Source organism: Hydractinia symbiolongicarpus, chromosome 8, assembly GCF_029227915.1.
Source record: "Hydractinia symbiolongicarpus strain clone_291-10 chromosome 8, HSymV2.1, whole genome shotgun sequence".
Classification (NCBI taxonomy): domain Eukaryota; kingdom Metazoa; phylum Cnidaria; class Hydrozoa; order Anthoathecata; family Hydractiniidae; genus Hydractinia; species Hydractinia symbiolongicarpus.
The window spans coordinates 18,215,489-18,228,335 of record NC_079882.1 but is presented as its reverse complement, the minus strand read 5'-3'; the positions used below and the strand labels follow the sequence as shown (position 1 = coordinate 18,228,335).

The window sequence follows — 12,847 nt, the reverse complement described above, 5'->3', positions numbered from 1 at the left end:
ACACTCAATATAGTGTCCTTTTTGGGTACTATGCTGAATGTTTCATCCATGATCAGTGTCTAATGCCTTTGTAGCACATAAGTTTTTGTATATCAATGTTAATTCTGTTGTTAACATCAAGATATGTTTTTTTGTTGTAGCATTTTCAGTTTTTGTTGTTGTATAAACCTAGTGTGTTTAAAGGGTAGCTAAGTTCAAAAAAGATTTTGCATTTCATGTGTCTAGATGGTGTAAGCTCTACCATTCCAAAGAAAAGAGTTAGTAGGCTAGATAAATCTTTAAGCTTTCTGGTGTTTAAACTTGATACTTGATAATGGCCGTCGTACGGCCGAAACGGTAAAAAAAAAAGATTTGTTGTTCCTTTTTTGTTTTATTTTAATATCATTGCACACTCAACCAATTGCTTAAGGATAGTGTAGTGGTATAAATAAATTTTTTTTACAAAAACTTTTTTTTCGAAAATACGTGGAGTTTGAGATTCTCTACTAATTTATAAATATTTAATGAGTTGTCAGTAGTTCGCTTAACACCTTCTGCACATCTTTGAATAGGCTATTGTTGTAAAGGTCAGGTTGCGAAAAACTCAGATGTTCGTTTTTCACGATGTATACATGACTTAAAATGTCAGAAATTACCCTCGATGATGAAGAAACTCAACAAAGTTTTACACACGTGCTCATTGGTACCTGCTGAAAATCACTTTGTCACATTTTATGGATATCTTGATTATTTAAAAAAAAGACAGGTTAAAACACAAAAGAGTGGGCAAAAATTAATTTTTTCACAAGTTTTTAAATAAAAAACGAACAACGCGTTTTTTCGAAAAAATGTGACAAAGTATTGTTGCTATGGTAATACTAAAGTGATTGATAAATATGACGCAGAAAAAAAATAAAACAGAGGGGAGTTTCGGACCTTTTAGTGAAAAACAAAGATGAGGATTTATGGCTACCTGGAAAAACATATATATTTCATATTTATATTATCCTATAGACAATTTAATTTGCTTTTATATTCAATAAACAATTTTGAAGAAAAAAAAAGCATAATTTTTGAAAAATAATGAATATACTGAATATGTGTCTATACCCTTATAGTATCCTTAAAGTTTAAACTTTCTGTTTTGTTGTTTCGTAAACGATATACCTATTTTTAAAAATTTGCTTTAGTTAAATGAAGTGTAACATAAATATCAAAGACATATAAAAACACTAATATTGTAAAAGTTTTAGAAAAAACAAGAGAAACTTGTCAATGAACCTAGAAAAAACAAGAGAAACTTGTTGTCAATGAACCCATCCTCAAAATAAACATAAACATGTTTACTGATTCATGTTATTTTAACGCTTTTCACAAGTCAGTTGAGCTGAACCGCTTTAATTGAATTATTTTTTATAAGTTGTTATTAAGTGTTGGTGTTAATTTCCTTCGCCTCAATTTCATGATTGTTTATTTTGTACCTCATTAATTTCCTGAATGATGTAGTTGGTTGAATTATTCATGGAAAATGTCTATTGATTCAAATCCTATCACTAGTCAAAGGATTATTTAAGCAGCTGAGTTTATACCCGAAAACACCTTTTTATTTCGATTAGGTTTCGATAATTTCAAAAAACAAGGATTACATTGAATTGGTTTAGTTTTTACTCTGTTTTGTTCATTAGTGTTAAATTTCGTTTTTGTCATTTCGTGTAATTTCCATAATCCAAGGATTTTGTGGTTTTAGTTAGAAATTTCAGCTCAACAGTTTCGGATCTTGTTCCCTTGTGAAATATCACGCGCAATCACAAACACGAGCTGGCAAGGTTGTGTTCTAGTTTTGAAATCTTTATTTTGCACTAACTGATTTAAATATATTTTACGGCGATGAAATAACAGTTGCTAAAATTTTAATGCCTGGAGGGACGTTTTCTCTGGATACTGTGATGTTTGCGTCTTCAGGATCGTTTCTTTGTCATTATGAACAAAATACAATGATTTTTAGGCTTTGTAAGATTGTTTTCTCATCATTTTGAAACGAAATTATTGAGCTTTGTAGGATCGTTTTTTCGTCATTTTAAGCTTTCTAGGTTTTGGCTTTAATTTAGGCTTCGAGTTATTGTGCAGTTGCTTAAAGAAAGGGAAAATGCTGTTTTTTCGAAAGAACAAACTAATGTACTCATTTCTACATTTGTTGCATCCCTGGATGAAAGGTCCAGGTGAGTCACATATTTTTTTAACATATTTCATGGATGTCCATTCTAGAATTGCTGACAAAAGCAATGTCTGAAAATATTAATGACTGATTTTTTTGTAGTTCGCAATTTTAAGCGGTCACAATGGGCTCAATTAAAATATTCCTAAGAAGTTGGTTTTTTGTGGAAAGTTTTAGGTGTAGTTTATCATAGACACTATTATTGTCAATAAAAATAACATCTTTATTATCAGTATTTCTATCTTGTTTTTCTTTCTTTTCAGCTTCTATAATCTCCATATTATGTGAAATTGAATAGGACCTTTTTAATCATTTGTAACATATTATGTCATAAACTTATTTTCTTATGTGTGACAAATTATATGGCCTTGATAGACATTTCCAAAATGCAATCAAAAATTGGCTAAAAAATCTGAAATTATGTTGTCTGAAAATACTTCCCTAAAATTCTTTGGGATTCAACTTTTTTACCACTTAAAGGGATCCTAAGTTACTTTTAGAAATTGTACTCCCTGAAAGATTTGCATGAGATATATCCATCTATGTGATTATTCAGTTTTTGTTTAAATTTTGTGTGACTCCAGATTTTCTTTTTAAATTTTTTTTCTTCCAATTCTACCACTCCTTCTTTAAAAGCTTTCAAAGTAGCTCAATTGCTTTGTTTTGTGGTATGTGACCCTATTAGGTATTATTTCAGACTCCACTTACTTGAGTTAGTGGCTTTTATCTACTCAAATTGATGAGTGTCATAGCCAAAAACAAATAATATGCCTTTGCCATGAAATTAAAGAAAAGTAATGTATGAATGGTTTTTCTTAAAAAACTAGTGCTTTTAAACTGTTGAGATCAAAAGGCATCATCATATCTTTTTTTTATGGTTTGCACATGATGATAACAAAAGAAAGCAATTAACTTCATGTGTAAACAAAAGATATATGGTGGAGATGTTTAAGATATCAAAGCATCACAATGTCTTACCATACCTGCTTGGCTTGGAATATATGTTTGCATAGGCTAAAAAGTTATTGACAAAGACCCTTGCTATAAGTAGGCCATGAAGAAAAAGTTTTGAAAATGACAAGTTGTAAGTTCTGGGACAAAAACACAAGGTCCAATGTAGTTCAGACTTCACTGTTTTTCTATTAATAAAGATGTTAGCGTTTTTGGAAAGACTTCTGCTTGAGTATGCTTGATAATGAATAATTTAGAAGGTAATGGTAAAGGAGAGAGCACATAAGCAAAAGACAAACTGCAGCAGGTCTTAAGAAATGCAAATATAACTGACCCTCTTAAAAATGAGCCCTCTGAATTAACAATGGCATGCAGCTTTTGCCATCGGATTCTATGCCGCCACAAATTTTATAGGTTAAAGAAGGACTATCATTGGTAAATATTGTTTATTTTCTGTATGCAATTAATCATCAGCATTACACAATAAATAATAGTTATGATATCCATGTGCTCACAAAACACTTAAAATTTCATGTTAATTTTTTTTTTGTAAAAAACATTCAGGATCTTCATTAATCTTTTGAATGTATGTATCATAAATCATGGATCTATTTTTATATTGAACAGCAAAAGTTAAAAATCGATTTCGCAGAGCTGGACGCATTTTGCAATTGATTTCATATTATAAAGAATGACTTTGTATTTAAAATTATACATTTTGTTTCCGTAATTTAATTTACATATAAATATTGTTTGTTCCTCAAGTAGTCACGCAGTTTAATTATGACTCGACTTACAAGCTTTTAATATCTGGTTGATATTCTGGGCTATGAACTTTGCAAAAGTAACCCAGAAGGTGTGTGTTTTACTTTGATTGGTGAAAGGATAACGAAATAACAATGATGGCTAAGATGAAAACCTAAAAAAAAACATCACAACATTACGAAAATCCACAACTTAGCTATAGCGGCTGCATAATGATTGTCAGTCAGTGTGAAGAAGTAACTGTTATAACGCGTTATAACAGTTAGAAGCTAAATCTTAGAACATGTGTATGACCTGCGTGGAATCCATAATACAGTTATTAACACATAACTCCTGCTACTTGAAGACCCAATCAGTTAAACGATGTTACAAATGACTTAATGATACACTTATCATATTATGAAAAAATGTATAAATAACAAACATAAGTATAACTTTTTTTTATATCGTACAAATATAAAAATTTTGTGTCAGTGGCATGACTTTTTTCTCACATGCTGGCACAATTGGGGTAAATACACTAATAATATTATAAGTATAGAGTTGTTGACCCTCCGACCACAGCAGTAGATTACTGACCACTATTTGTTTTCTCAGAGCTATACAAGGAATCATACTACAACAGCTGTTAGAATAATCAAAACATGGTAAGACACAGCATGGATTTTAAATTCCTGATCAACGGTTATTTGTTTTCATAAAGTGAGGAACTTCATCCTGAAGAAACGAGTAGAGGAAAAGTAACAGTAGCTGTCTTAACTGACTACTTTAAACTGTTTAAAAGCCTCAATTAGTGAGCTTGTTAAAGATCTATAAAATCCTATATTGTTTTCAACAAAATGCAATCGCGTTTTTAACAATAACAATACGAAAATTGTTTTTTATCACCAAGTAACTTGCACAAACCCATAACAAAAAACAACAACATATATTCAGCATGCTACAATTTCACAGGAAGAATTTATTAATGTTTGTAGGCCATATAAAAACAGAAAAGTTTATAGAATAAGGGATTTAGTTTTTTCAGCCTGCCAGAGTTGCTTGCTAAATAAATGCTATACTTTAAAAAGAAGTTTATAACAAAAATGGCAAGAAGGGTGCAGGAATCAGTAGGTAGATATCTAAAGCTAAAGTCTTTTTTTTACTTGGAATTTGCTCCAGTGTCATGGTAACACTGAATATTAACCCCCTCATCAGACATAATCTTGAGGACTGGTTTCTCATCAGCAGGGCGTTATAATAAAATGAAGTTTATGTCTGTTATGTGTAGTTATGTTTAAGCTTTTAATATATTGGTAAAAAAAATTTTATGCAGAGGACTGAATAGTGAACTTTAACCATCAATCAAGAACAAGATCTGGGAGACTGTATGACAGTTTTCATTTCTACCTTTAAATTTTTGACAATTTTTTTGTGAGGCCAATTATTTTTTTTTTCTAATACTTTTCTTGAATAAAATGGATCACGCAATTATTTACATTTCTTTGAATTTTGTTGGTTAGTAAGGTGGATAGAAAAAATATGCACTGAAAAAATCGAATGAATTCAACTTTTCAAAAGAAGCGTGGAAGCACCTTTTTGCGTCAAGTCAGCAGTCATTTTTTTTCTTTTGAGTAGAAAAACAAGTTGTATGTAAACCTACCTTAAGGTTGCACTAACCCTTTTAAAAATCAGAATTTTTTTTTACATACCGTAAATGATCGATTAAGCCCCCACTCCCAAATAACCCCCCCTACCAATTAAGCCCCCTCCCTCAAAACCCATTTTGACAAATAAACCCCCACTCCCGAATAAGCCCCCATGAGGGCTTATTTGTATTCACAGTAGTTTTAATATAGTTGACAGTTACTGAGGAATACTACTATAAACAATTAATTAAATTGTATTTATTTCGCCGGTTGAGGTATTAATAACACTCGTGATTATAATATCCAATTCAAAATTAGGGTGTTTTTCTTTTTTTTTAACTTGTTGAACAATACCATTCCAAATATCTTGCTCCTTGTCAAAACAACATACTTTGCTGGAACAACAAGTCCGACCTCCCTTTTTCTCTTTCCAACCATTATATTGAGATCGATTAGCGTTTGTTTTTATTATTATACTTTTAGAAAGATATGTTGTGTTTATTAAAATCGTTGTTTTCAGCACAATTGCATAATTTTATAAGCCCCCCCCCCTAAATATAATTGAAGTCTACGTGCTTGCGAAATTGCACAAAAAGAAACGATGTAATTATTAAAGAGAAACGTTAATAACAACAAAGATGGCACATTATGTAGAAATTAAAGATGATCTTCATTATGCTATACTGCACAAGCTTTAACTTTCAATAGCATTTTCGCTTTACTTTAAAATTTTCAGACATGCTTTGTGAACCATGCAGCCATTATACAGTGTGTGGAAATCTCTTTATTCAGAATATTTTTTCTTTTAACAGCGTTCGATGTAGCAGGGGATGCTAACAAAGAATCTTTTGAAAAAACAAAAGGCTATTATTAAAAAAATATGAATGCTCAAAAAAACTTCGCACATCGTTTTAACAAGGTTAACCCAAGGTTCATTTAAAAACATAAGCTGATGAAAAATAAAGAGATTGTAAAAAGTTGGAGCTTGTAGAAGTCGATTTTTTTCTTGTTTATGATACATTTTTAAATAAAAATTTCTGCTCACTCAGCAATTTTAGTGTTAAGTTAAAATCATTCTGCTTACTCAGCAATTTTAGTGTTAAGTTAAAATCATTTTATTATGTATTAAGGCCTATATTTTTAGAAAACAGTAAAAAAATGGTATAAATAAAACACTGAGTAAATAATTTAAAGTTTTGGGCAACTAAAAAAGGGTTATTGCCATCTTAAGTAATCACAATTGAGGTCTGCATTCAAATAAAGAAAGCCTTGATGTACCAACACATCAACAACAATTTTTTTCATGATTCACAATATTAAATTTCTGTAAGATATTTTTTGTGTTTGAGGGGTTATTTGAAGAAGTTTTGTTGTAATCATATGCAGACATGTTGTCTACATATGATTATACATATTACATAATATGATCACATTCTAGGAACATGTATCCTAATACATTCAACAGTTACCCAATTGCCAGCATTATTTGTCTTCTTCTGGTACAGAGGAAGCAACACAAAAATGTTACTTTTCAACCTGCTGTTGCAGAAAAAAGACAAAAAACGCTGGATATGAGTTTGGAAAGTTAGTTCAACACTAACTGATTATTTACTACATGGCATTTACTAAAAAGAGTAATTCAAGCCCAAATTGATATAAGATACGAAATACAAACTAGGAATGTACTGAAAAATGAGGCTATTTGCATTATTTGACTTGTAGTAGTAAAAAAAGTCATGAATTATTAATTCCTGGTTTAATCTGCGTACTGCAGGTGCACCAACTTTTGCAATGTCAGCTTTGAATAGAGTAGTGAATTCTCTATGTTGTTTATCATGGGCGAATTTGTAAGCATCCTTATGAATTTCCCTGTATAAATGTTTTTTTATCCCAACGCTTGCTTTCATATAACTTTTGTACCAGCCATTTTCTCAAGTTGGTTTGAGATTCCAAGTTCACTTAAACTCTCAGCTGTATTAAGTATGTGCTTGATACTTGTTGCACCAAATTAAACAAGTGTACATTCTTCCGCGATTTTGTGCCGCAACAGCACCATTAGGGATGTTGCTTTATGGTGCTGTTGTGATAGTAACATATAGAACCATATCAGGAAATAATTTCAAGATGGTTGTCCTTTGGTGTAGTTGTATCAGGCTGGTTAGTTCTCTCTACAAGTTTCTTAGTGTTAATGGATATGAATGAGTGCATCAAATCATTAAACTGCTAGGAGCGTTATGAACTCTCTTTGTTTGGTGGGGGAGTTATTATTATAATGGAAACAACCAAAAAGAGCATAGTTTTGTCTCGAATTTGAGTCTTAGGTAGGCCCTAGTAACCTGCGTGGATATAAAATAACTGACGCCTCAATCCTATTTCCAAGTTATTTGGCTTAAGATGTATGTGTAATGCAATGGTTTCTTTTTTTTATGTTTAGTGATGCCACTAGATCATTGATTTTGGAAATATTATGTGCTATCCTGGATGGTTACTTTGTTTTCTTTGGACTTACAGAAGAATTACAAGATCATGTTAAGGAGCTCAAGAGTGCTATGGATTTTAGTAAATCGAAAGTGAACGAAAAACACTTAAATAATTTGATTGGAATAATAATAAAGGTATCACACTATTTTTTCAATTTGTTATGATAACTCATGCTTAACTTCCTTAGTTGACTAATTTTTCATTGTTGCTCAGATTGGGTGTATGGAATGCACGGATGCTTTTAATTATGTGATTTATAGTGGCTGCAAACCAACAAAGTAAGTAACATTTATTAACACTGTGTTTCCAATAAACATCAAAATACCAAATTCGTCCTTTTGCAAATAAGGCACTCAGAAATTTAAAAAAAAAATTATGTACAAAGGTTGAATTGCTTAAATCTAATTTATAACTGGAAGACCTTTCACCACACAATAGGTTGAGGACTAAGCTTGGATTAATTATGATGCACATCCAGGTGAAGTACTTACAGTGGTCACTCATTTATAGAAGATGCCATTTACAAAAAAAAAACTTTTCCATAAACTTCATAAACACAGCCCGCAGCTAAGGTAGTCAAAACATTTATCTCACAGAATTACTTCCTGAAAAAGTTCAATAACGGTCTCATTATCCTGTTCTAAAATATAGTCACACGATAGTTTTTGTTCTTTAAAAAGTTCTTGAAAATTTTTAAAATTAATGGTGAAGATGTGTGACATGTTTTTCGATTTGAAGTTCTCCTGTTATTAGTAAATATGCCATAATCTTTGTTTTTGTTATGCTGTAGTGTTTAACTGCTACGGCGCAGATATTTATTTTAGGAAATATTTATTATGTGGTATTGTTACTCTGTTAAGTTTTTTTCCATAAGGTTATTTCTGATTGTTTTATTATAAAACTAGTCACTAAGGCCTGTGGAAAAATCCACTTAGGTGGAAGAACAATGAAAAAGATCTGTTATTTGAATATGGACCTGTCGTTACTCCAAAAATATGTTTTGAAATTTCTTTACCTGTTACCACTGATGAAGAAAATATATAGGAGCATGTGCTTTTTGCGAATGGTTAACGAGATATGTGTTTAAGTTTTTGCTGACATTAGCAAGGACCCACTAAAGTACAAAATAATTTTTTTAAATTTTTATACCCGCTTCCTCTATTAAATGTTGATCAAGAAAATGTATGGGATCATGTACTTTTGACGAACAGTTACAGAGATATTGGGGGTTTAAATTTTTGTTAAGACATCATTAAACCGTTTGTTCTGAAACAGGTTTGTTGAGCAAGCTTTGGGAAACATACTCGATATGGTCTTGGGTGGCCTCTAGGTACCCATGTGGGAGATGACGTCTGTTATTTTAGTCGTTTCCAAGTTATTTAGCCTAAAACAAAAATGCAATGACTTCGCTTATTATAAATGCCATTGACGTCAATTTAAATGCTTTGGCGTCATGCCGCAACGTCCGTAAAATTAACAAATAAGAATTTTTCAGCGACACAGTTTTTGTATTATTATGTTTAAGCTTTGTAAAAAAGCTTTTTATTCGTTTCTTAGTAAAATAGAAAAATAAAATTTGTAAGATAGCTTTTCAGTCGATTCTTCAGAAAATATAGAGAAAATATGAGAATTATTAAGATTTTCATTTTTTATTAACCCTTCCCGCCCCAGGCATTTTTCAACACATTATGTCCCTGATCCCAGGCGTTTTTAGCAAAAAACACATTTTTCGTAACTTTTATAATATTAGTCTAAAATAAACCTTAACAACTAATTTGAAGCATATACTATTTTTAAAATGCATGTAAGGTATTTCTCTTTTTTAAAAAATGGTCATAAAGCATTATCTAAGTCCCTGTTCGAACCCGGTAATAGACAATTCAGTAAGAATTGTAAGTATATAAAGGGAAAGTCACAGCATGCGCTAAATACAGTCGCTATCTTTGTTTTAATTTTGAAAAGTACTCGCATAACATACGGTAGCTGAATTTAAAAATCGTCAGATCTGGCGCAAATAAGAAATAAATTATTCTAGTGTTAAAAAAAATCGATCTTGTTAGTTTTAAAGATACCGGGTGGCCGTGAGGGCCGTTCAAAGTGGTCCTAGTAAAATCTCGGACCTGTCCGGGATCAGGATTATTTTAGCGTGTCCGGGAACGGGACAGGAAGGGTTAAAATATGGTTATGTAAGCACTTTGCACATAATGAAACCTAACCAATGTTTATCATTTCTTAGTAAAATATGGCAGTATAAACACTTTATAAAAAAACCTTAATTGTTTTTGATAAAATATAGCGATGTTTAAGATTCTTAAGGAAAAAGGAAAGTACAATACAGAAATGTTTTGGTAGGAGTAATGTGTAATTACGATGTGTAATAACTTCAAGCAATAATAATTTGTCATAATATGTATGGTGTATTTATGCCATATTTTCTGCATGCAAAAAGTGCATTCTGCATTTTTTTTATGAGTATCCCCAATCAAAAAAAACAAATATTTTAAGCAATATTATTTTCTTCTTGTCATGAGTATTTACATTCACCATGCAACTTCAGTTCATGTTAATATACCACACATGTGACACGTGTTGTAATTTGGTTTACTCATTAAAATTTACGCTGAAAATATGCATGCATGAAGCAGTAGTTCTACGTTGTAATTAAAAATCCATATGCTGTAGAAGCATTTTTATACAGCACAAAACCGTGGAAAGTTCAAAGAAAGAACAGTTGCCACAACCATTTACATAGACAAAATACAGCTATTGTTACAAGGTCGAGCTAGGTGACGCTGCAGTAAACTGAAGGTTGAGCACTTATGTGTATATAAACAGTGATGCATATCCAGAGTGAAAGCTTAGAACAGTATACTCAGTGATGATGTTTTGTTGTCTCCAACATCCAGTGCTCGTAAAATTGGCCAGTGGTTATGGCGAAGATGTTTGGATGGAGCTTTGAATCGAGTTCCTCATGATTTTTACACAAAAATTTGGCATGTATTGGAACGATCTCACAGGATGACTGTCAGTGGTTATGGTTTTATACTGGAGCATAAACTTACACAAGCTACTTTGTTAAGGCAGGTGCAATCAATCAAGATACGCTTACTTCGACACATGTTGAAGATTTTTTGCTAAACAAGATACAAAAATATAGTATCCAAACAAACTAAAATTGACATAAAAAATCGTTTAAATCCTACTGCGATCCTCCGGCCCTCTAGTGTGCCTCACTAGTGAGTGCAAAGGATCAAGAAACAGACGCAGGGACACAAACTAGAATAAAATAAATAATCAAATAAAATAAACTTACTAGCTTGTTCGCAATTAGACACTAAACATTCACCCGTGTACACTTCCACTAAATAAAACAAGACACTTCCACTAAGTAAAACAAGAGTTCCACTGAACTCTACTAAATCCACACTCAGATTCTATCATCACAAAAAGCTTCACACAGCTTAAATTAAATTTTAATCTCTGTGCAGAAACAGACAAAAAAAACCTTATAAGCAAAAACACGCTGGGAACAATTAGCAGTTCAACCGTGCGTTGTTCCCAAGACATATACCTGACATAATATAAACTAATTCAAACGGCATTAACATCTGGCTCCCCACAAGATTTCCAGTCGAAATCTTGTCATGGCTCCTCAGGTGGGGAATCCGACTCAACAAGCAGTACAATCTTCGCTATCGCACGGACAACTTCTCCATTGACACATAACTTGACTTGTCGAACATGAAGGAACTTGTCAGGAAATACATCCGTTATTCGCGCCATCGGCCAAGAGTTTTGAAGTGCGTCAGGTACCCTCAGCAGTACATAATATAAAGATAATTTGCCAATCAATTTTTATCTTTAGTGCAAAATTGTTGTTCTATACCATCTAAGTCTAAGGAAGGGAAAACGCAGGGTGATCACATCACTGTTGTTTATGCAATTGCCATAAGTCCCATGATAGACAGTAGCTTATCCTAATGATGTTACTACTGCTGGGGAGCTTTTCAGTCTAAGATGTTGTGGGAAACAACTTAGCATTGTAGCTACTGGACTTATACTTATAAATAACGTCTGACATCAGCCATTTCAAGATTTTGTCTTTGTATCAAAAGAAATCTGATAAGTGAGTGTGTGCCCTAAAAACAACAAAAAGTTTACAGTTGTTTTTCCTAAAAAACGCAATACAAGTGTAATATTTTTCTATTCTAGTTGAAGCATTAAAAATCTGTAAACAACTTTATCGATGAAGGTTTCAGGATATCTATTACTGTGAATAATGGTTTTATGTTTACCAACTTGATGAAAATAGACTAACTCAAACAGATGTTAAAGCAATGATGTAATAAAGGGGGATATTAAATGTGTGTAAACGCCACTAAAAATAGGGTTTCTGTGTACTGAAGTAACGAAATGACAATTACTATTGCTGTGTGATATGGTAAGAAGGAAGTGTTTTAGAGAGGAAAATAGTATAAAATTATCATCAATGTACCTTTGGTTTAAAAGAATTTGGGCAATTATTCTCCAGTTTCTTTTATTGTAACATAAAGAAAGCATTAGCTTTGGTGGGTCCTAATGGAGAGCCTGCGGCACCTTTGATCTGCTGATAAAGTTTATCATTCAAAATAAAATAGGACTTCTTAGAAGAAAGAGTTTTAAATTCACTTCTAGATATACTAATATTTTTTTGCTGCTTTCATAAATGAAATTGGAGCAAATATTAATACTTGCATCCAAAGGAATGTTGGTAAATAACAAGTTGACAGTGTGTGCTATTTTATTCAGTGATGTCATTGTCAAAAGAGAAAGAGTCATGCACAGTGTG

The 12,847-nt window shown here is 32.0% G+C and overlaps 1 protein-coding gene across 9 annotated transcripts in view; it reads left to right on the top strand.

The window, feature by feature from the left end:
- The window catches only part of LOC130655469 (serine-protein kinase ATM-like), a 255,466-nt gene that overhangs the window by 65,990 nt on the left and 176,629 nt on the right, over positions 1 to 12,847 (top strand). For 8 of the 9 annotated variants that reach the window (XR_008984665.1, XR_008984666.1, XM_057458228.1 and 5 more), the window contains 3 exons: positions 2,088 to 2,198; positions 7,973 to 8,153; positions 8,233 to 8,297. Coding sequence is in view for 7 of the 9 variants with exons in the window: in XM_057458228.1 (XP_057314211.1) it covers positions 2,088 to 2,198; positions 7,973 to 8,153; positions 8,233 to 8,297 (357 nt within the window). In the remaining 2 variants the exon portion in view is untranslated. The remainder of the gene's footprint in view (positions 1 to 2,087; positions 2,199 to 7,972; positions 8,154 to 8,232; positions 8,298 to 12,847) is intronic. The other variant, XM_057458230.1, reaches the window with a different exon arrangement.